At 41.5% G+C, this 25,182-nt stretch overlaps 2 protein-coding genes across 4 annotated transcripts in view; both read right to left on the reverse strand.

Annotated features, from left to right (window-relative positions):
* ZNF684 (zinc finger protein 684) overlaps window positions 1–8,742 on the reverse strand; it is a 14,291-nt gene extending 5,549 nt beyond the window's left edge. The window contains exons 1-3 of the mRNA XM_011977694.1: window positions 8,544–8,742; window positions 7,123–7,161; window positions 546–685 (exon numbers count right to left, since the gene is read on the reverse strand). Coding sequence (XP_011833084.1) covers window positions 546–685; window positions 7,123–7,137 — 155 coding nt within the window. The 5' untranslated portion in view covers window positions 7,138–7,161; window positions 8,544–8,742. The remainder of the gene's footprint in view (window positions 1–545; window positions 686–7,122; window positions 7,162–8,543) is intronic.
* A 9-nt stretch (window positions 8,743–8,751) lies between these two features.
* The window catches only part of EXO5 (exonuclease 5), a 21,940-nt gene continuing 5,509 nt past the window's right edge, over window positions 8,752–25,182 (reverse strand). For 2 of the 3 annotated variants that reach the window (XM_011977633.1, XM_011977634.1), the window contains exons 2-3: window positions 23,463–24,943; window positions 23,095–23,147 (exon numbers count right to left, since the gene is read on the reverse strand). In XM_011977633.1, coding sequence (XP_011833023.1) covers window positions 23,792–24,913 — 1,122 coding nt within the window. In that variant the 5' untranslated portion in view covers window positions 24,914–24,943 and the 3' untranslated portion in view covers window positions 23,095–23,147; window positions 23,463–23,791. Of the gene's footprint in view, window positions 9,096–23,094; window positions 23,148–23,462; window positions 24,944–25,182 lie in introns of those variants that run through there. The other variant, XR_001005803.1, reaches the window with a different exon arrangement.

A 25,182-nucleotide genomic window follows, 5' to 3' on the forward strand; every position in this document is an offset into this window, starting at 1 on the left:
CGAGATCCTGCCACTGCACTCCAGTCTGGGTGACAGAGCGAGACTGCGTCTCAAACAAAAAAACAAAATAACAACAACAACAAAAAAAACCAGAACAGACCCTTCTCCTCCATCTGGGAAGTAGAAGCATAAGCAGACTATGTGAAGCTCAAAGGGGACTCAGAATCTTTGACAACTAAAATTTAGGGCCCAGCTGATTAATGCCTGAGAATGCTCACAGCTTTCATAAGTCTTTTTTTTGAGATAGGGTCTCAGTCTGTCACCCAGGCTGGAATGCAGTGGTACGTCTAGGCTCAAGCGATCCTTCCACCTCAGCCTCCCAAGTAGCTGGGACGACAGGCACATGCCACCACACCTAGCTAAATTTTGTTGAGACAGTTTCACAATGTTGCTCAGGCTGGTCTTGAAATCCTGGGCTCAAGCAATTCTCCTGCCTCCCAAAGTGCTGGGATTATAAGTATGAGCCATCACAATTGGCAAGCGTTCACACATCTTAAAAGATGAGCACTATTAGTATATACTAAGTTACACTGAAAAGTTATCACTTATTGTCCTTACCCACTGAGATGAGGTTTCTATAGTTCTCCAACATCACATCCCAATACAAGGTTCTCTCAGTACAATCAAGCAGCTGCCACTCCTCTGCGGTGAAATCCACAGCCACATCCTGGAATGTCACTGATTCCTGTAACAGCACATTCATCTTCAAACTAAAGTGTGCATCGTTAGCGAACTTGCAAGAGAATCAGGGCAGCTCCTTAATATCATATCATGTTCACTGTTGAGTTTGCAGAAAATGAGATATAATGATTACATGCTTGATTCAGAAATATGCTTTGTGATAGTAACAAAAATCTTATTAAACATATCCAACTGGTGCCAGAACAGTTCAACAGGGGAAAGAAAAATCTTTTCAACAACTGGTACTGAGACCACTAGACATCCACATGCAAAAGTATGACACTGGACTCCCCACCCATTTCACATCATATAAGAAAATGAACTAAAATGGACCAGAGAGCTAAAAGAAAGAAACAAAGCTATCAAACAGTTAGAAGAAAATAGAAAAAAAGTTTTTTGTGACCTTGGATTAGGCAGTGGTTTGTGAAATATGACAGAAAAAGTGGAAGTGACAATAAAAATAAATAGGAATTCATCAAAATGAAAACTACTGTGCTCCATAGGACACTGCCAAGAATGTGAAAAGAAAATCCACAGAATGGGAGAAAATATTCGCAAATCATGTATGTGATAAGAGGCTTGTATCTAGAATATATAAATAACTCTTAAAATTCAACAATAGGGGGAGGGGAGAAAAAAACAACAATAAAAAGACAACACAATTTAAAAATGGGCAAAGGATTTAAAGAGACATCTCTCCAAAGATATATCTATCTATCTATAGATAGATATAGATATATGTATGTATGTATCTGTGTTGGTATGTGTATAGTAAATAAGCCCATGAAAAGATGCTTAACATTAGGGTCTGAAACTGAAGCAAGAAAGAAAAAAAAAGAAAAAGAAAAAAGATGCTCAACATCATTAGTGATTAGTCATTAGTGAAATGCAAACCAAAACCATAATGAGATAGCACTTCACTTCTATGAGGACAGTTAAAATCAAAGGCAGACAATGACCTGTGGTGGCAAGGATGTGGAGAAACCGAAACTCTTGTACATTACTCAACTCTTGTACACTGGGATTGCAAAATGGTGCAGCAACTACGTTTTTTCTTTTTTCTTTTCTTTTATTTGATATAGGGTCTTGCTCTGTCACCCAGCTTGGAGTGGAGTGGAGTGGTGTAATCAGGGGTCACTGCAGCACCCAACTCCTGGACTCAAGTGATCCTTCTACCTCAGCCTCTGAAGTAACTGGGACTACAGGCACGTGCCACCACACCCAGGCAATTAAAAAAATATTTTTTGGGGCCAAGTGCGGTGGCTCACGCCTGTAATCCCAATACTTTGGGAGGCCGAGGCAGGTGGATCATGAAGTCAGGAGATCAAGACTATCCTGGCTAACACGGTGAAACCCCGTCTCTACTAAAAATACAAAAAAGTAGCCAGGTATGGTGGCATGTGCATGTAGTCTCAGCTACTCAGGAGGCTGAAGCAGGAGAATCGCTTGACCTAAGAGGCAGAGGTTGCAGTGAGCCAAGGTTGCGCCACTGCACTCCAGCCTGGGCAACAGAGTGAGACCCCATCTCAAAAAAAAAAAAAAAATTTAGAGAGGGAGTCTCACTACATTGCCCAGACTGCTCTTGTACTCCTGGCTTGAAGTGATCCTCCTGCTTCAGCCTCCCAAAGTGCTGGGATTACAGGCATGAGCTACCATACCCAGCCTGTGTAGTAACCACAACAGTTTAGCAGTTCCTCCAAGTGTTTTTTTTTTTTTTTTTGAGATGGAGTCTCACTCTGTCGCTCAGGCTGGAGTGCAGTGGCGCCTCCTGGGTTCAAGTAATTCTCCTGCCTCAGCCTCCTGAGTAACTGGGATTATAGGCATACATCACTGATTTTTGTATTTTTAGTAAAAATGGGGTTCTACCACATTGACCAGGCTGCTCTTGAACTTCTGACCTCAAGTGATCCACCCACCTCAGTCTCCCAAAGTGCTGGGATTACAGGCAAGAGCCACTGCACTCAGCCTCCTCCAAGTGTTAAACAGAGTAACCATATAACCCAGCAATCCCCTCCTAGGTATATACCCGCGAGAATTCAAGACATTTGTCCACACAAAAGCCCACAGACAAATGTTCATAGTAAAGTTATCCATAGTCAAAAAAGTGGAATAATCTGGTGTCCATGAACTGATAAATGGATAAAGAACATGTGGTATATCCATATGATGGAATATTATTTGGCAATAAAAAAGAAATCAAGCACTGGTACATCTACAACATGGATGAACCTTGAAAATACTGTATGGGGCTGGGTGCCATGCCGCCCACCTGTAATCCCAGCACTTTGGGAGGCTAAGGTGGGCAGATCACTTGAGCCCAGGAGTTTGAGACCAGCCTGGGCAACATAGCAAGACTCAGTCTCTACAAAAATAAAAAATTAGCTGGGTATGGTAGCATATGGACCTATAGTCCCAGCTATCTGAGAGACTGAGATGGGACAACTGTTTGAGGCTGGCAGGTTGAAGCTACAACAGAGTGAGACCCTGCCTCAAAAAAACTAAATAAATAAAAAAGAAAAAGAGGAAACTATTGTATTGGGTGTAAGAAGCCAGTCATGAAAGATTACGTATTTCATGGTTCCATTTGTATGAAATGTTCAGATGAGAAAAGCCATAGAAACAGTAAGTCGATTAGTGCTAGGGAAAGGGAGGAATGAGTAGTGACTGCTAATTAGGGTATGGAGTTGCTTTTGGGGTGATGAAAATGTTCTGAAACTAGATAGTGGTGACATCTGTACAACTGTGTGAATACACTAAAAAAACCACTGAATTGTATACAATTGTTATTTTTTTTTTGAGACAGAATCTTGCTCTGTTGCCCAGGCTGGAGTGCAGTAGTGTGATCTCTGCTCACTCACGGTAGCCTCTGCCTCTCAGGTTCAAGCGATTCTCATGCCTCAGACTCCCGAGTAGCTGGGACTACAGGCGTGCAGCACCACACTTGGATAATTTTTTTTGTACTTTCAGTAGAGATGGGAGTTTCACCATGTTGGCCAGGCTAGTCTCTAACTCCTGACCCCAAGTGATCCACCCACCTTGGCCTCCCAAAGTGATGGGATTACAGGCATGAACCACTGCACCTGGCTGACTGTATATACTTTAATCAGGTCACTTTTGTGGTATGATAATTATATTTCAATAAAGCTATTTAAAAATATCACTTATATATTCTTATTTGTTCACTCATAAAATATTTAATGAGGCTCCACCAACCCTATACTGGAGATATCAAAAGAAATAAAATTATTACTCCTCTCAGGAATCTTACACTCTATTAGAATCAATAAAGTAAACGTAAGTGCCATAAGATGTTACTGAGATTGTAAGGTTTACATGCCAGATGCATGTAAGCATAATAAAATAGGAACACATGGATAGTTTTACATGATAAAATACGTCCTTCTAACCATAATGCCAAAATCATGTTTAATGGATAAATGTTAAAAGCACTGAAATTAGAGACAAGTAGTTACATATCTACCACAAAAGAGATAGTTAAGACCATTGTCAGCAGGAATTAGGAAACTGTAACCCATGGACTGGCCTCCTGTTTTTGTAAACAATGTTACTGAAACGTAGTCACACCCATTCATTTACTTCAGCTTCAAGGACAGAGTTGAGTAGTTGCCACAGAGGCTGTATGGCCTTCAAATCTAAAATATTCACTATTTCACCCTTTATGAAAAAGTTAGCACTAGGAAGGGTTTATTCCAGGAATGCACAGCTAGTTCAGCATTGGGAAATGCACTAAAAATTATCTAAACTGGTACATTAAGGGTGGCAAGATATATTATATTATTGACAGCTATTTAAAAAAAGGGCATGAAGCCAAAAGTTCCTAGTTATTAAAATAATCTTCGCAAGTTAAAAATCCTTAACTTGATTAAAAACAAAATAAACTACTATCTACCAGAATACAAGAGGAAACGGTGAAACACTGGGAGCACCCCCATTAAAGTTAGGACAAAAAAGACTTCTGGCTAGCAATTACAGGTAACCCCTGAACAACACAGGTTTGACCTGCCTGGGTCCACTTATACTCAGATTTTTTTTTGCAATGAATACAGTTGGCCCTTGGTTGGCAGGTTCTGCATCTACAACCACATGCAGATTAAAAAAAAAAAACAGTTATTCCGGGGTGAGGGAGAGCATTAGGAGATATACCTAACGTAAATGACGAGTTAATGGGTGCAGCACACCAACATGGCACACGTATACATATGTAACAAACCTGCACGTTGTGCACATGTACCCTAGAACTTAAAGTATAATAATAATAATAAAAAAATACAGTATTCTTGCCATGCAAAACCCATGAATATGGATGGCCAACTTTTCCTATCCTTGAGTTCCACAGGGGCCAACTGTACTGTGGGACTTCAGTATGTTCAGATTCGGGGATCTGCAGGAGTTCTGGAAACAGTCTCCCATGGATACCACAGGATGGCTGTTCATTCAAAACTGCAGCGACTAGAAGTCCTGGCCATTGCAATGAGACAAGCAAAATATGGCGGAAGGTATAAATACTGGGCAAGAAGAGACAAAACTCCATTTGGAATGTATGATTGTCTACCTAAGAAATAGAGGGATCAACTAAAGAACTCTTAGATCTAACAAGAGTTCTGTATATTGGTTGGATATAAATTCAACGTAGAGAAATCCATCTTTTTATTTTCTTCAGAGACAGAGTGTCGCTCTGTCACCCAGGCTAGAGTGCAGGGGTGTGATCATAGCTAGCTGTAGCCTGGATCTTCTAGGCTCAACTGATCCTCCTGCCCTAGCCTCCCTGGTAGCTGGAACCACAGGTGTGTGCCATTATGGCCTGCTAATTAATTTTTTTTTTTCCTAGAGATGGAGTCTTCTATATTGACCAGGCTGGTCTGGAACTCCTGGCCTCAAAGCAATCCTCCCACCTTAGCCTCCCAAAGTGCTGGGAATATAGGCATGAACCACCATGCCCAGCCAAGAGAAGTCCATATTTTTCTATTTATCAAAATAGCAAACTAGAAGAGATAATGAAAAAAAGGCCTACCCCATTCTCAATAGCAACTAAAACCATATGTAAGAATAAATATAAGAAATGTACAAGAATTACAATAAGAAACTCATAAAACCTGTAAAATTATAATAAAAGGGCCAGGTGTGGTGGCTCATGCCTATAATCCCAGCACTTTGGGAGGCTGAGATGGGTGGATCACCTGAAGTCAGGAGTTCGAGACCAGCCTGACCAACACGGTGAAACTCTGTCTCTACTAAAAATACAAAAATTAGCCGGGCATGGTGGCGGGCGCCTGTAACCCCAGCTATAACCCCAGCTACTCAGGAGGCTGAGGCAGGAGAATCACTTGAACTCAGGAGATGGAGGTTCCAGTGAGCCAGGTTGTAAGAAAGTCAGGTTGTAAGAAAACCTGAATAGGACTCATTGAAAAGTCATGAATTCTCTCCAAATTAACCTATTAAGTTTAATGCAACCATAATAAAAATATCTGACTGGGCGCAGTGGTTTACACCTGTAATCCCACCAGCACTTTGGAAGGCCAAGGCAGGAGGATCACTTGAGGTCAGGAGTTCGAGACCAGCCTGGTCAACAAGATGAAACCCTGTCTCTACTAAAAACACAAAAATTAGCCGGGCATGGTGGCACATGCCTGTAATCCAAGGTACTTGGGAGGCTGAGGCAGGAGAATTGCTTGAACCTGGGAGGTGGAGGCTTTAGTGAGCTGAGATCATGCCACTGTACTCCAGCCTGGGCAACAGAGCCAAACTCTGTCTCAAAAAAAAAGAAAAAAAGAAAAAAGAATACCTAACATACTGCTTTATGAACCTTGACAATATTTGTTATTTTGATGACCTTAAAATTCATGTAGAAGAGTAAATGCTCAAGATAACTAGAGACTGGAAAAGGTATAAGATTTACTTATGGATCCAGGTGGGCATTAAAAAGGCTACATGCCTGAACTTATAAATTGAGTTCATTTAGTGCTGCTTGGCACTATGTTCTTACTCTAGGGAATACTCTTAAGACAGTCATAGGAAACCTGATGCTGTATTTATCGCAGGCTGCTGCTGTGAATGTTATTTCTAATGTTATCTATATGAAAACTCATCAGAAAATATTTTCTTCAAAGAAATGTGTCAGGAAAAACTTTAGTTATAAGGAGAATAATTTTGCTTTATCTTCACAGACAATGCCAATACTTTTTAACTGGCTGGTTATCCATTTACTATGATTTCCAGGAAGACCGAGTACATATTTCCAGCTCAAATTTGTTCCAACCATCTGCAAACCCTATGACTTGGATATCAACTTACCAATCTTCTAAATTTCCTTTTAGACTTGATCTTTTATTCGGTTTACATTTTTCCTGACCATACATTTCCTTTTTATCATCTGGACTTTTGAGAGATTTAAACAACTGGATGAATAGATGGATACCTTACCTGGAAGTTGATCATTTTCTGCAGCTCTTACACAGAAATCTATGAAAGTAGAAATGGGGAAGAGAATAGAAAGACCTGAGACACCAGGACTGCATGCAAAGTAGAACCCCGCTCTATCAGACCATAAGTACCCACACTGCAGCCTCAGAAAATGCCACCTAGTGTGGGAGAAAGACATTTCTAGCAAGACAGAAAAGTCCATGTTCCATGAGCACAGATCTCTACTTGTGATTGTTAGGAATATATGGAGCTTAGATAAGGATGTTATATGTTTCTGTCCTACTGATCTAACACCAAGTGGTTCCTCTTGAAACGGTTATTTTTTTTTTTCTCCCAGAAATTTATCCTGAAGAAATAATGAATGAGTTGAAAAACTAACTTAAAAGCTTGGCCTCTGAAGCTCCATAAGTCTGAAAATTATTCCTTCCTGTGATTCTCTGGTTTCTACTCTGAAGCTGGGATAAGAGATTGCAAATTAGGTTGGGCTTTCTTGAGAAGGCTGGATTCAGGGACCCAGGAACATTTTTTTTTTTTTTTTTTTTTTTTTTTTTTTTTTTTTTTTTTTTTTTAGCTGGATCCTTCAGTTTAAACTCCAAATGTTTCTCTCTGTAGGAACTTCCCATCTCCTATGAGCTTAGACTGCTGGGGCTCTAGAAAGGGTACAATGGGCAAACCCAGAACTCCCACCTTCATTTACACAGTCTGCACTGGAAGATCTGCACCTACACCAAGAGACTCTACAAAATGACCACAAATCGAAATTTACTCAGCATTCATTGCTCAAATATTTCAGGAGAATAAACCCAACTCTGTTTTATGCAGGAATGCTATACTGTGAAAAAAAGAATGAAATCTGGAGAAAATGTATCTGAGTTTGAATCTCAGTTCTTCCACTTACTAAGCTGTGTGAGTCCAGGCAAGTAATTTCACCTTTCAGCTTCAGTTAATTCACATGCAAAATGGTAATAGCATTTACTTCAAATGATTGCTGAGAATACCCTTCGAATGCACAGCAGTTTCTCAAGAATGCTTTCTTCCTGGATCCCTTGAAATGGCTTACAGTTTCCACCGGATCCCTTGAAATGGCTTAAAATTGTGGCAGGCTCCGGTCGGGCCAACTATGTTTTTGGAACCAGGAAAGGTACAGTTAGATGAACAGACTCCTACACAGTGACCTTGACCTACAAGAGCGGGAATGCAAATTGAGCCTCTCCCAGTTCCACCAGATCCCTGGGCATCTACCCAATGCCAGTCGGAGCCTAACTCTTGCTTTCTCTCAGTTACTCGAGTTGAACAGGACCCACATATCCAAACCTGAAGTCACTGCACTTGGAGACTGTAAAGTTTTATCTCCGGTAGGGTAAACCTAGAAGCCAGTCCCCGCCTTTCTCTTACGTCCTCCGAGTCCAGCAAAGCCATACCTGCCACCCTTTCACTGCCTCGCTCGCAGCTCCGGCTCCAAGCCTGGGATCAGTCAACAGCGTTGTCCACAGACTGGGGCGCAGCCACCGCCAGCACTTCTCGCGGCGCTGATTTGAAGATTGAATACCGGCTACCGTCCTACTGCGCGTGTGCGGAAGTAACTGTCCACCTAGAGTTCCTGGGCTCCTCCCGGGTATAGGCCATCCGTCGGAGACCACATTTCCCATAAGGCCAGTGGAGCCCGTTTCCGGAAGGCGTCAGACGCTGCTGCTTCTTGGGAGGTGGTGCGGAGTTTCTGAGTTGGTATCTGTATTGCTAACCTGAGACCCGCGCTTTTTAAATCGTTTTCTTTTAAAAAGATACACAGCATCTTTAAATACTGGAAAGTAAAATCAGCAGTATGCTAAAAAAAATTTGCTCTTACTCAGTAGGGTTTCTTCTAGCAATGCACCAGGTTAAGTCAGAGAGGTGAAGAGGATCCAACAAATAAGACTGAGAAGGAATAATCCATGAAGTAGATGAAGTAGATGGAAAAGTAAGAGAGTTTAGATCTGCAAAACCAAGGGAAGGAAGTGTTTCAAGAAGAAGGGAGTGACCCACTGTCTCAAATGTTGCTCATAGGTCAAGTAAAATGAGAACTAAGAATGGACCACTGTAGCAATGGTCACTAGTGATGTAGAAACGCCATTTTGGCAGTGGTGGAAGTTTGATAAAGTCTGAGGAAAATTTGATAGGAGTTGGAGGAAAGGATGGGAGGAGAGGAAATGGAGAAAGCAAATACAGGTAATACTTGTAAGAAGTTTTTTTTTAAGGTGAGCAGAAAAATAAGGCTATCATGGGATAGGGATTTTGGATCCAGTAATATTTTGTTGTTGTTGCCTTTTTCCACATATTCTAATTTTTTTTTTTTTTTTTTTTAAAGATGGGGCTGGGTGTGGTGGCTTATGCCTGTAATCCTAACACTTCAGGATGCCAAGGTGGGAGGATTGTTTGAGCCCAGGAGTTCAACACTGCCTAGGCAACATAGTGAGACCCTCATCTCTACAAAAAATAAAAAATTAGCCTGGCATGGCACCTGCCTGAAGACCCAACTACTTGAGAGGCTGAGATGGGAGGATCGCTTGAGCCCAGATAGTGGAGACTGCAGTGAGCCATGATCCCACCACTGGACTGCAGCATGGGCGACAGAGCTAGTCTCTGTCTCAAAAAATATAAAATAAAATAATAAATAAAATAAAGAAATTATAGTAAACTTATGTACTAATTAAAAGGATCTAGGCTGGGTGCGGTGGCTCATGCCTGTAATCCCAGCACTTTGGGAGACTGAGGTGGGCAGATCACTTGAGGTCAGGAGTTAGAGACCAGCTTGGCCAACATGGTGAAAACCCATCTCTACTAAAAATAAAAATATTAGCCGGGCATGGTGGCAGACGCCTGTAATCCCAGCTACGTGGGAGGTTGAGGCGGGAGAATCACTTGAACCCGGGACACAGAGGTTGCAGTGAGCCAAGATCACACCACTGCACTCCAGCCTGGGCGACAGAGCGAGACTCTGTCTCAAATAAATAAATTAATTAATAAAATGAAAGATTCAGTAGAAGTGGGAAATACACAATTCAGGATAGACAGGCTAGTTACATGGAGGAAAGTCCTTGAGGAGAGAAGGGATGGAATACAGTACACAATCACAGGGATCAATCTAAGTAAGAGTATGGATAATTTATCTCCATTGAAATAGAAGGGGAGGCAGAGTTTATAAGTACAGATGCAAACAGGTGGACAAATATGGTGGTAGAAGAAAGAGGATGCCCTGTTCTGAGTGCTTCTATTTTCCCAGTGAAATAGGAAGCTGAAATGAAGATGGGGGAAAGTATTGTAGGCTTGACAGAAAAGATGAATACTGTATTATGATTATTTTGATACATGGTTTTTTCATATTTTAACATCTGTGAAATTGCTATCTTACAAGTGATGGCATTCCATAGTTTAATCAGGAGCATTGTTTTTTATTAGTACATAAAATAATACAACTTATAATCAATGGCATCTGAGATTCGATAAAGTGTTATTTATGAATATGAGCAAGTGTGTAGATTAAGGAAATGTAGTACTATTGCCTGGCACCATTAAGAGCCAGCTTGGTATTAGTACCCATTGACTTTACTGGCATTTTCTATGCCATAAACACATCTCTCTCTCTCTCTCTCTCAATGTGTGTGTGTGTGTGTGTGTGTCTTCCTTCCCCTCCCCTCCCCCTCTTCTCCTGTCCTCTCCTCTCGTCTCCTCTCTCAACAGAAAGGACATACATTAAAGACATGGGTAGTGGAATAAATTTATTACATCTTAATATCTAAAGTATTTTGGACCAAATTACTTCTGTATTTTTTGTCAGGCCTCTGAGCCCAAGCTAAGCCATCATATCCCCAGTGACCTGCACGTAAACATCCAGATGGCCTGAAGCAACTGAAGATCCACAGAAAAAGTGAAAATAGCCTTAACTGATGACATTCCACCATTGTGATTTATTTCTGCCCCAACCTAACTGATCAATGTACTTTATACTCTCCGCCACCCTTAGGAAGGTTCTTTATAGTCTCCCCCACCCTTAAGAAGGTTCTTTGTAATTCTCACCACCCTTGAGAATGTACTTTGGGAGATCCGCCCCCTGCCCCCAAAACATTGCTCTTAACTCCACTGCCTATCCCAAAACCTGTAAGAACTAATGATAATCCCACCACCCTTTGCTGACTCTCTTTTCGGACTCAGCCCGCCTGCACCCAGGTGAAATAAACAGCCATGTTGCTCACACAAAGCCTGTTTGGTGATCTCTTCACATGGACACGCAAGACATTTTTATTAGAAACAGTATGTATTTTGTGCAACCCCAAAATTAGGCATTTAATTTTACAAAACACATTTCATTATGGTAATTCTAAACTACACAATAGTAGAAAGAATAGTGATGAACTTCCATGTATCTATCCATCCCCCAACTCCAATAATTATCAACTCAGGGCCAATTCTGTTTCCTCTCTATCCCCAACCCCATTGCATAGTATTTTGAAGCAAAATCCCAGAACATATAATTTCATCAATAAAAATAAAGACTTTAAAAAAAACCATATTATTAACACATCTAAAATATTAACAACATTTCCTTAACATCATCAAACATTGAGTCATTGCTCAAATTATCAATTTTCTCATAAATGTAATTTCTTTTAGAGTTTTAAAAAATTAAGTACAAATGCTGGGCACAGTGGCTCATGCCTGTAACTACAGCACTTTGGGAGGCTGAAGAAGAGGGAGGATTCCTTGAGGCCAAGAGTTTGAGGCTGCAGTCAGCTATGATCACACCACAACATTAGAGGTTGTAGAAAAGGGACACTCTATCATTCCTTTGTCATTTAGCAGCTGGATTATTTCTATAAAGAGGAGCTTCACATCATGTACTATGTAGTCATTCAGGTATACAGTTCACATAGGAATGTCAGGAAAAAAGAATTTATTTACCAGTCTTCCATTTAACAATTCCCAATTATCTTCTAAATATGACCAATTTTTGAGCATCATTATGAACTCATAAACATGTTTGATGTGCTTCAATCTATTGCTGTTGTTATCCCTACTGATACTCAAATTGTCACATCTTTGGCCATTGGGAGCCTCTTTAAGTTGGCTCTTGAGAGTCTTCTTTTGGAATGATCCTACTAGTCTTCAATAGCTTGTTATCTATATGACAAGGTGCTTCAGGTTTCTCTTGTTCATTTCCTGACCCAGACCTTAAATCAGCCATTTCTCCAAGGAACCTGGCTCTTTTTAATGGGAGATGGTATTTCAAGACCTTGATCAGGCATCTGGTGGTGTGCACTGCTCCTGGGTTAGTTAGACATTGACTTTGAAGTTATGAATTTCTGACATACTAGTGGCTAACAGTGTGGGCTGCAGAGATAGACCGCCTGGATTTGAATCAGTGTAACACATACATCACCTCAAATATTTATCATCTCTGTGTTGGGAATATTCAATACCCTCCTTCTAGCTATCTGAAACTATATTATTGTTAACTATAGTCATCCTACAGTGGTATAGAACACGATAATCTATTCCTGCTATCTAGCTTTAATTTTCTATCCTTTAACAAATATCTTCCTATTCCCTCCTTCCCCAAATTCTTCCTACCCTTTAGTATCCTCTTTTCTCCCTTTTACTTCTATAAGATCAACTTTTTAAAGCTTCTGCATGTGAGAACATGCATTGTTTAACCTTCTTTTCTTGGCTTATTTCACATAACATAATGTCCCCCAGTTACATAAGTGTTGCTGAGAATGACAGGATTTGATTCGATTTGACTTGATTTTTTTGAGAGGGAGTCTCATTCTGCCACCAGGCTGGAGTGCAGTGGTGTGATCTCGGCTCACTGCAACCTCCGCCTCACAGGTTCAAGCGATTCTCCTGCCTCAGTCTCCTGAGTAGCTGGGACTACAGGTGTGTGCCACCACGCCCAGCTAATTTTTGTATTTTTAGTAGAGATGGGGTTTCACCATGTTGGTCTCAATGGTCTCGATCTCGACCTTGTGATCCACCCACCTCGGTCTCCCAAAGTGCTGGGATTACAGGCATGAGCTACCGCGCCCGGCCGATTTTATTCTTTTTTTCTGGCTAAATAGTATTCCATTGTGCATATATGCCACATTTTCTTCATCCATTCTTCGTTGTTAGACACCTAGATTGATTCCATATCTTGGCTATTGTGAATAGTGATGCAACAAATATGGGGATGCAGATATATCTTTGATATGCTTATTTCCTTTTATTTGGATAAGTGCCCCAGTGAGATTGCTGGATCATATAATTCTATTTGTAGTTCTTAAAGGAACCTCCATAGTGTTCTCCGCAGTGTCTGTACTAATTTGCATTCCCACCAACAGTGTAAGAGTTCCGTTTTGTCCACATCCTCACGGGCATTTCTTATTTTTTTCTTTTTGATAATAGCTATCCTGAGGTGAGATGATACTTCATTGCAGTTTTGATCTGCATTTCCCTTGATTAAGTGATGTCCAACATTTTTCATATATTTTTTGGTCATTTGTATGTCTTCTTTTGAGAAATACCCAGATCTTTTTCCCACTTTTAATTGCATTGTTCATTTTTTTTTTTTGCTGTTGAGACATTTGAGTTCCTTGTATACGCTGGATATGAATACTTTGTTGAATGAATAGTTTGCAAATATTTTATCCCATTCTGCAGGTTGTCTTTTCATTCCATTGTTTCCTTTGCTGTGCAGAAGCTTTTTAGTTTGATATAATACCATTTGTTTAGTTTTTGCTTTTGTTGTCTGTGCTTCTGAGGTCTTATTCATAAAATATTTCCCTAGACCAAATATTCTGAAATATTTGGTCTAGGGAAATATTCTCAAATATTTCCCAAATATTCTGAAACATTTCCTCTACTTTTTCTCTTCTGGTAGTTTTATAGTTTCAGGTCCTATATTTAGGTCTTTAATCCATTTTGAGTTGATTTTTTTATAGGGTGAAAGATGAGACTCTAGTTTCATTCTTCGACATATTGATATCATTTTCTCAGCAGCATTTGTTGAAGAGACTGCTCTGTCCCCAGAAAGTGTTCTTGGCACGTTTGTCAAAAATTAGTTGGCTGTAGATATGTGATTAATTCCCGGTTTCTCTATTCTGTTGCATTCATTTATGTGTCTGTTTTTATGCCAGTACGAGGCTGTTTTGGTTACTACAGCTTTCTACTATATTGTGAAGTTAGGTAGTGTGATCCCTCTGGCTTTGTTCTTTCTGCTCAGGATTGCTTTGGCTATTTGAGGTCTTGTGTGTCTCCCTACAAATTTTAAGACATTTTTCTATTTCTGTGAAGGTTGTCACTGATGTTCTGATAGGGATAGCACTGAATCTGTAGATTGCCTTAAGTAGTACGGTCATTTTACAATATTAATTCTGATCCAGAGCATGTGATGTCTTTCCATTCGTTTGAATCCTCTTCAATTTATTTCATCAGTATTTTGTAGTTTTCCTCATGATGTCTTTCACCTCCTCAAATTTATTCCTCAATATTTACATATTTTTGGTAGCAATTTAAATGGGACTTCCTTCTTGACTTCCTTTTTGGCTAGTTTGTTGTTCATATATAGAAATGCTACTAATTGTTGTATTCCTATTCCTAGTTTGTTGACTGCTTTATTTATTATAGAAGGGTGCTAAATTTTGTCAAATGCTTTTTCCTGCATCAATTGACATAATTGCACACTTTCCTCCTATCATTTGTTATATGGTATATAATATTGATTTTCCAATATTAAACCACTCTTGCATCCCAGGAATAAATCCCACTTGATCATGGTGCATATTCCTTTAATGTGCTGCTGAATTTGGTTTGTTAGTAGTTTTTGAGGATTTTTGCATCAATATTCCTAAGAGATATTGGTCTGTTGTCTTTTCCTGTAGCGTTTTTGTCCGGCTTCGATGTCGGGTTAAGGCTGGCCTCATAGGATGAGTCAGAAAGTGTTACCTTATCTTGGCCGGGCATGGTGGCTCACACCTGTAATCCCAGCATTTTGGGAGGCCGAGGTGGGCAGAACACGAGATCAGGAGATCAAAACCATCCTGGCTAACACGGTGAAACCCCGTCTCTACTGAAAATACAAACAATTAGCCAGGCGTGGTGGTGGGCACCTGTAGTCCCAGCTACTCGGGGAGCTGAGGCAGGAGAATGGCGTGAACCAGGGAGGCAGAGCTTGCAGTGAGCCGAGATCCCACCACTGTACTCCAGCCTGGGCGACACAGCAAAGACTCTGCCTCAAAAAAAAAAAAAAAAAAAAAGTGTTACCTTGTCTTCAATTTTTTGCAAAAGTTTGAGAACTGGTATTGCTTCTTCTTTAAATGTGTGGTAGAATTAACTAGTGAAGCCATCAAGTCCTGGGCTTTTGTCAAAGATTTTTGATTTCTGACTCAATCTCATTATTAGTTAATAGCACAGGACAATTCTCTGGGTGGCCTTGGAGCAACCTAGTTCTCTCCTCTTTCTCACTCATTCTTATTTCTTAAGAATAAGTGTAGCCGCAAGGCAAGGTAGCTCACACCTGTAATCCCAACACTTTGGAAGGCCGAGGCAGATGGATCAGCTGAGGTCAGGAGTTCAAGACCAACCTGGCCAACACAGTGAAACCCCAAGTCTACAAATATACAAAAATTAGCCAGACATCATGGCGGGTGCCTATAATCCCAGCTACTCAGGAGGCTGAGGTGGGAGAATCACTTGAACCCAGGAGGCAGAGGTTGCAGTGAGGTAAGATCGTGCCATTGTACTCCAGCCTGGGTGACAGAGTGAGACGCCATCTCAGGAAAAAAAAAAAAAAAAAAAGTGTGGAATATACTGGGAATGCAACATTCCAAGATAAAGGAGATGGGTGGAAGAGCCCAGGCTCTCTTCCTGTCCTCCACAGAAACACGATGCCCTTTAACATTTTAGCCCACTCTGTCATGTTGTTCCCATAGTTCCCATGGTATAAAACCCAGAGGAGCCAGGCACAGTGGCTCATGCCTGTAATCCCAGTACTTTGGGAGGCCGAGGTGGGCAGATCACTTGAGGTCAGGAGTTCGAGACCAGCCTGACCAACACGGTGAAACCCCGTCTCTACTAAAAATACAAAAATTAGCCAGGTGTCATGGCGGGTGCTTGTAATCCCAGGTGCTCGGGAGGCTGTGGCATGAGAATCACTTGAACCCAGGAGGCAGAGGTTGCAGTGACCCGAGATCGCACCACTGGACTCCAGCCTGGGAGACAGAGAAAGACCATCTCTCAAAAATAAATAAAAAATAAAACCCAGGGGGTGGGCACCTTTCTGGGGTCTCTCAGGTACAGTGCACACGGGACATGACACACAGGCCTCCACCCACCCTGGGTAGCTTTCCTGAGTCTTTCAGATGGCTTGTCCTGAATCCTAGGCTTCTGTTGTCTCTTGATGTCTAACTGTAAGTAACAAATTCACTGCATTTAACTTGCTCTGTGTGTGTTCCATCTAACCAGACTTGTGAAAGTAACCAAGGTGCAATGAAACGGCTTTGACATATAGGTCTATCCAGATTTTCCCTTTCTTCATGATTTAGTCCTAGTCTTAGTATATTTATGTTGCTAGTATTTTGTCCATTTCATTTAGTTTATCCAATTTGTTGGCATACACTTATGCAAGTGTTTGGTTGAAGAACCAACTTTTTGTTTCATTGATTTTCTCTATTGTTTTTCTATTCATTATTTTGTTTATCTCTGCTCTCATCTTCATTATTTCCTTCCTTCTGATAACTTTGGGTTGAGTATTTATTTGAGAGATGGCATCTCACTCTGTTGATTAGGTGGAGTGCAGTGGCATGATCATAGCTCACTGTCTGCAACTCCTGGGCTCAAGTGATCCTCCTGCCTCAGCCACCTGAGTAGCTGGGACTATAGGCATAAACCACCATGCCTGGTTAATTTTTGAATTTTTTGTAGGGACAGGGTCTTGCTTGGTTGCCCAGGTGAGTTTTGAAATACTAGCTTCAAGTGATGCTCCTACCTTCACAATCTCAAAGTGGCAGGATTACAGGCCTGAGCCACTGCACCTGGCCTCGTTCTTCTTTTTCTAGTTCCTTAAGTTGTAAAGTTAAGTTGTTGTTGATTTTTTTTTTTTTAAAGGCGGGTCTCACTCTGTCACCCAGGTGCTAGAGTGCAGTGGCATAATCATTGCTCACTACAGCCTCAAACTTCTGGGCTCAAGCAATCCTCCCCCTCAGCCTTCCTAGTAGCTAGGACTAGAAGTGCCCACCACCACACCTATCTAATTTTTAAATTTTTGTACAGACAGGGTCTCACGATGTTTCCCAGGCTAGTTGTGAACTACTGGCCTCAAGTGATCCTCCCACCTTGGCCTCCCAAAGTTCTGGGATTATAGGCATGAGCCACTATGCTCAGTCTTGCAATTTCTTAAAATAAGACAACAATGAAGATTGTCCCATTGATTGACTCTTCCCTTCACAAAGATTTCTCAGGCCAGGCGCGGTGGCTCACGCCTGTTATCTCAGCACTTTGGGAGGCCGAGGTGGGCGGATCACCTGAGGTCAGGAGTTTGAGACATGCCTGGCCATGATGAGGAAACCCCATCTTTACTAAAAATACAAAATTAGCTGGGCGTGGTGCACATGCCTGTAATCCCAGCTGCTCAGGAGACTGAGGCAGGAGAATCACTAGAACTGGGGATGCAGAGGTTGCAATGAAGTGAGCTGTGACTGCACTCTAGCCTGGGCAACAGGAGCGAAACTCTGTGTCAAAAAAAAAAAAAAAAAAAGATTTCTCTGTAGCATGCAATACGCAGTGCCATTTGATAGCACTTTACCCCCATAGAACTTTTTTCAAAATTTGAGTTGGTCTTCTCAAAACTTGCCAGTGCTTTATCAACTCAGTTTATGTAATATTGTAAATCCTTTGTTGCCATTTCAACAATATTCACAGCATCTTCACCAGGAGCAGATTCCATCTCAAGAAACCATTTTATTTGCTCATCCATAAGAAGCAACTCCTTATCTGTTCAAGTTTTATCATGAGACTACAGCAATTCAGTCACATCTTCAGGCTCCACTTCTAATTCTAGTTGTCTTGGTTGGAGGTTAAAATCTCAACACTCTTTTTTAAGAATGTTGTTTTTTAGTTCATTCTACCAAACATTTAAAGAAGAAGCAATACCACTTCTTAAACTTTTGCAAAAAATTGAAGATAAGGTAACACTTTTTTTTCTTGAGACAGAGTCTCGCTCTGTCGCCCAGGTTGGAGTGCAGTGGCGCAATCTTGGCTCACTGCAAGCCCCGCCTCCCGGGTTCACGCCATTCTCCTGCCTCAGCCTCCCAATTAGCTGGGACTACAGGAGCCCGCCACCACACCTGGCTAACTTTTTGTATTTTTAGTAGAGACGGGGTTTCACCATGTTAGCCAGGATGGTCTCAATCTCCTGACCTCGTGATCCACCCACCTCGGCCTCCCAAAGTGCTGGGATTACAGGCAAGTCACAAAATATCAACATTCTTAATGGCATCTAAAATGACGACTCCTTTTCAGGTTTTCAATTTACTTTGCCCAAATCCATCAGAGGAATCTCTATCTATGGCAGCTACAGCCTTATGAAATATATTTCTTAAACAACACTTGAAATTAAAAATGACTCCTTGATCCATGGGCTGCAGAGTGGATGTTGTGTTAGAAGGCATGAAAACAATAATCTCCTTATGTATCTCCATCAGAACTCTTGGATGAACGGGTATACTATCAATGAGCAGTAAGTTTGAAAGGAATCTTTTTTTCTGAGCAGTTCTCAACAGTGGGCTTAAAATAGTCAGTCATCCATGCTGTAAACAGATGTGCTGTCATCCAGTGTATTAGTCAGGGTTCTCCAGAGGGACAGAATAGGATAGAGGTACATATGAAGGGGAGTTTATTAAGGAGTACTGACGATCAAAAGGTAAAGTCCTAAGATAGGCCATCTGCAAGCTGAGGAGCGAGGAAGCCAGTCTGAGCCCCAAAACCTCAGAACCACCATGCCCCACTAATTTTTGTATTTTTAGTCGAGACACAGTTTCGCCATGTTGGCCAGGCTGGTCTTGAACTCCTGACCTCAAGCAACCCACCCACCTTGGCCTCCCAAAGCACTGGGATTACAGGAGTGAGCCACCATGCCCGGCCAAATACTAGACATTTTAATCTAATGTGGTAACTCTGGATATCAGATTTTCCCCATTCCTCAGGGTTTCTATTTTATTTCATTGTTTAGGCTGTGTCTGTCCCAAGAATCTGCATGAAATATAAACTTTTCTACTCAGGCCTTTTTTAATTCTGCACCTCCCCTCAGCATACATGGTGATTTTCTAGTTTCCCCATATATGCAGTTGCTTTTGAATGTCCTGGTCTTCAATGTCTTGCTCCCAAAAGGGGTTAAAAGAAAAATGAAGGAGGAAAAACTCAAAGCTGTATGCAAACTGCTCCAGAAATATGTGCACAGCTGTAGCCATAGGACTGAGGGGTGAGGAACTGGTAGTTACTACTGTCCTAAGAGTTGAAATCGACCAAAATTAACTACAATTTATCATCTTCCCCTGGAAGTTGCAAAATTTCAATAGACTCCAGATTCCAAAATAGTTACATCAGATAGATTCTGCCAGTGCAGCTGCTGTCTAGGCTGGGAGACAGATTTCTGGTGCTTTCTATGCTGCCATTTTCTCCAAATCCTCTCTCCATTCTCCCCTTTCTTGCAGTCATAGAATTTAGTTTTGGTCAGGGCATATGCTTGCTGAGAATAAAAACTACACATCCCAACCTTTCTTGCAGTTAGCTATGACGAGGTGGCCAAATTTTGGCCAGTGGGCTCTAAGTGAAAGTAGTAGTACACATTTTAAAAGTGTCCTTAAAGGGGTGCCTTCTGCTATTCCAACTTTATGCTGAATGTGTAATGGGTGACTGGATTTTGGCCAGCCATTTTGGACTACGAAGAAGATACATGTTTGTGTCGGAGAAACAAGAGGGAAGGAATCTGGGCTCTTGACATCATAGGGTGCCACACCAGTTCTGGACTAACTATAGTTAGGCTTCTTTTAAGTGAGAAATACACTTCTATTTTGTTTAACCACTATTGTTTTGGTGATTTCTATTATAAACAATTGATCCTAATCCCAATTAAGGTATTCAACTCATTTCCTGGCCCAGAAAACAATTTTTTAAAAATCAAGAAATAGCTTTGTTGTGACATCTCTTTTATCCACTCACTAAACAAACGTCCACCAGGGCTGTAATTTGGAGTTCAGACATGTTAGGCAGAATTCATAAGGGAGAGATGACATTATTAGACATGCGAAGGCTGAAACAGGAAGGTATTTGTTATAGAAAACGGCATCAGTGATTGTCTTAGTCATTCGAGATGCTACAACAAAACACCACAAGCTGAGTGGCTTATAAACAACAAAAATGTATTTCTCATACTTTTGGGGGCACCTTCTCACTGTGTCCTCACATCATGGAAAGACTGAAGAGTTCCCTCGGAACTCTTTTATAAGGGCACCAATCCCATTCATGAGGGCTGTTCCCTCATTACCTAATCACCTCCCAAAAAGGCCCACCTCTTAATACTACCATATTGAGGGTTTGGATTTCAACATACTAATTTGAGGGGGCACAAACCTTCATAAGCAGTGATCCTGGGGTGGTCCCAACTAACGATGTCTCAACTTATGAGAAACCCTAATGTTATAACCAGAAGATGTTAACTTAAAATAAGGATTTCAAGTCTCAAGGAATTACTGAATTCTCAATAATGTCAGTATCTGAAAACAAATTTTCTTTTTCCTTTTTGAGACAGTTTTACTCTGTTGCCCAGGCTGGAGTACAGTGGTGTGATCTCGGCTCACTGCAACCTCTGCCTTCTGGGTTCAAGTGATTCTCCTGCCTCAGCCTCCTGAGTAGCTTGGATTACAGGTGTGCACCACCACACCCAGCTAATTTTTGTATTTTTAGTAGAGATGGGGTTTCACCATGTTGGCCAGGCTGGTCTTCAACTCCTGACCTCAGGTGATTCGCCCACCTCAGCCTCCCAAAGTGCTGGGATTACAGGCGAGCCACTGCGCCCGTCCCTTTTTCCTGTTCTTAAAACTTCTGGTATAACTAAGATGATGCTATAGAACTTGAGCAAGTTCTTTTCTTGAAGACTATTAGCTTAATACTGTTTATCCCATAAGGTACAGCTTACTATGCTCCCAATTTAACTCTAAACTTACTAGGGCCTATAATAACATACAGTCCAGGAGGTTCAACAAGAAAACTTTTATAGCATAATGATTAAGAACATAAGCACTGCAGTCAGACATAGCTAGGCTGGAGTCTACCACTTTCAAACAGTGGAACCCTGGAAACCTTTTTTTTTTTTTTTTTTTTGCAGTAGCATGATCATAGCTCACTGTAACCTTGAATTCTTGGGTTCAAGTGATCCTCCTGCCTCAGCCTACCAAGTACCTAGGACTACAGGCATGCACCACCATGCCTAGATTTTTTTTTTTTTTTGAGATGGGGTCTTGCTATGTTGCCCAGGCTGGTCTTTAACTTCTGTCCTCAAGTGATCTTCATACCTTGCGCTCCCAAAGTACCAAGATTACAGGTGTGAGCTACCACACCCAACTAGGAAAATTATATAACCCTTCTAGGCCTCAGTTCCCTCGCTGGAGATAATGGATACAGATTTAATTACAATGTGCTTAGTACAGTGCCTGGCCATAAGAGTCACTCAGTAAAAAGTCATCATAAGATTTCAGGGTCCATAAGAAGAGTATGCCCTTCCATAAGAAGGGCCTCCAGAGACAACCTACCTTATCTTCTACAGATGTCCAGGATTTACCAGCTCATGTATAGCATGGAATCATACTAACAACATTCACCATGTTCTGTTGGCTCTTAACGTTCCAGTTAATACAGAAACTCTACCCCTGCCAATTGCCCTCCCCATGCACTGACTTCTGCAAATTCTCCAGTAGTGTCACCACAAACAAGCCCTTATCTTCCAGGTGACATCTGTATCATTCCTTCCTCCAGCTTCTTTGATGATGTTTGTAGTTAAGAGCTCTACTGCCTTCTAAGATGCATTGGGATTCCTCTCCACTACCTTTACACTTTCCTTTAAATGTTATTTTTCACCTTATAAAAAGGGTATCGTGCTGTATGTAATTTTTAGGACTTTTTTCACCTAATGTTGTGCTGCTAATATTCATGCATATTGTTTTATGTCACTGTAGCTCATTTGTTTTGGCTACTGTACATTATCCACTCTTCTGATGATGGGCACCTGGGTAGCTTCTAGGCTTTTGCTATTGTGAAACTGCCACAAAGTATATTCGTGTTCACATTTTCTATTGTACATGTATGTTTCTTACAGCATATACCCAGGAGTGCTACTGCTGGACTGTAATATGTGAATGTTACATGTTATTATATCACATGAATAATATTCATATATTATTATTATTAAAGACAGAGTCTCACTCTGTTGCCCAGGCTGGAGTGCAGCGGTGTGATCTCAGCTCACTGTAACCTCTGCCTACCCGGTTCAAGCTATTCTCCTGTCTCAGCCTCCCAAGTAGCTGGGACTACAGGTGCACACCACCACCCCCGGCTAATTTTTGTATTTTTAGTAGAGATGGGCTTTCACCATATTGGTCAGGCTGGTCTTGAACTCCTGACCTCAGGTGATCCACCTACCTCAGCTTCCCAAACTGCTGGGATTACAGGCGTGTGCCACTGCACCCAGCCATGTATTATGTTTTTCATATCTAATATTTTCACTTTTTATGACTTCCTGTTTCTACTTCATCTTTCCTTGTCTCTTTGAGAATATTTATTACGCTTAGGTTTTGGTCCGTTCATTCTGATTCAAAAATATGTTTATGTATGTATTTAAAGGCTTGGAATAACATGTATACAACTATGTATGGTGGCCATCTTTGAAGGACTGCAATTATGAAAAAACCATCAGTTCAACTGTCCCAGACAGCATTTCATTGTATTATGTAACTGTAGAAAGCCTTTTTTTTTTTTTTTTTTTTTTTGAGATGGAGTCTCGCTCAGTCGCCCAGGCTGGAGTGCAGTGGCACGATCTCGGCTCACTGCAAGCTCCGCCTCCCGGGTTCACGCCATTCTCCTGCCTCAGCCTCCCGAGTAGCTGGGACTACAGGCGCCCGTTACCACGCCCGGCTAATTTTTTGTATTTTTAGTAGAGACGGGGTTTCACCGTGTTAGCCAGGATGGTCTCGATCTCCTGACCTCGTGATCCACCCGTCTCGGCCCCCCAAAGTGCTGGGATTACAGGCTTGAGCCACCGCGCCCGGCCTGTAGAAAGCCTTAATCAAGATAAAAATAGGGATGACTTATCAGAAACTGAAGAATTTTCTTAAGAAAGCAATGTTTACTGAAGGATACCTTCATTCCAGCCATGATGAGCATCTGTCTTCTTAGGCAATCATAGTGAAGCTCCAGAGTAGTATAACCCATCTCTCCCACTCATCCCTGAGCCTTGGTCCTGGACTGAATGTGGTTAGAGGTTGTGGAAATAAAAAAAGAACCAAAATAAGAACACTGTCCATAAAAGCCAAGCTCAGAGACTGGTCCTCTTTTGCTTAGGTACAGCAGGAGCAGGAAGGATCGACATTCTTGAAAGCATACCTTCTATTCATTTGGCTTTTTTGGCTTGGGGCCCCAGTGTAGAGCTGAGTACTCCACTGCCCTTTCTCCACTCACAAATGTCTGCATATGCACATGTCTGGCACTTCCAAGCCTCCTCCACATCGACTCCCTGGGGCTCTCGGTGGCCCATCCAGTAGGCCATATAATGCTGCACCTTGGCTCTCACCTCCTTCTCTTCAAAGGCTACAATCTCAGTACCCAGCACCGTGGCAGTCTCTTGGTGGATATATTCAATCTTCAAGATATCAATAACTGGGAGGTCTGACAGTGTTAGAGACAAGAAGACCAGTTCCATGAGGTCACCCAAAGATTTCACAGAGAAGCCTCCTTTCCGGGCATGCCTCAGCACTGATGGCCCCAGTGGCTTTTCTGGACACAACTTCGTGTGGTGGATTAAGCTAGCAGGGGTCACTTTTCCTTGTACCATGGCATCAAAGATATATTTGTATAGGCTGACTTGAAAACAGTCTTTCTTTTTCTGAGCTTCCAGAGGGAGCATAGGGCGCCTGCGTGTCTTGAGTTCCGCCAGTTCCAGTTCCCCCTTGGCTGTATAGTGCAGCTCATCGATCACTCCAACAAGAAGTACACCCTCCACTTCCCCAAACACGGGAAACTCTCTGATGTGCCCTTCTGACTGCAGGGCAGGAATCATCAAAAGTATGTTCAGAAACTTAATTGCCCAAGCATCTTCTTTAGTGGTGACTGGGACAGTCACAAGATCATGAAGTTCTAGTTCTCTAGCTAGGTGTATGCTGGCACCAGTGTCCAAAACAGCTGCCTTCTCAGGTGCCAAAAAACCAGGAAGCTCCTTCCCATATGCTGTTTGCAGTTCACACCAGTTCTGAGTAGCCAGGTCAGTGACATACAAATATTTAAGGTGGAATCTCTCCATGGGTGATAAGATATCCAATCCTCTTTTCCAGTTTTGTAAGCTTATGGGTTTATCATCCTTCCCAAGGGATTCAGAAGATGGGCCAGGCATGTTAACTAAAGCATTTGACTCTTGGGCATCTTCTAGGTCCAGAAACTCCAGGAATTCTGAGTCACTCAAGTCTGAGAACCCGGAGGCTTCTGCTGACACTGTCTCCTCTTCTCTTGTCTCTGCCATGGCACAGCTCTGGATTGGGCTAGAAGGGCCCTGCATAACATGTTAAAGAAATGCATTGTTCAAATAAAAACTTCCTCAAAAGCACTTTCAAATTTCAGTAAGATAAAAACAAAATCATGACAAATTATTGACTTATATTCTTTAAAAAAGCCAGTTTATTTATGACCAATTAGTAATGCCATAGAGTTGTAGTACAGATATGTATTGCAATAGGGTTCCTTATATAATCCATGTATATCACTTGGCAGAATTTTTCTTTTTTTTTTTTT

The sequence above is a fragment of the Mandrillus leucophaeus genome, unplaced genomic scaffold, assembly GCF_000951045.1.
Source record: "Mandrillus leucophaeus isolate KB7577 unplaced genomic scaffold, Mleu.le_1.0 Scaffold182, whole genome shotgun sequence".
Lineage (NCBI taxonomy): Eukaryota > Metazoa > Chordata > Mammalia > Primates > Cercopithecidae > Mandrillus > Mandrillus leucophaeus.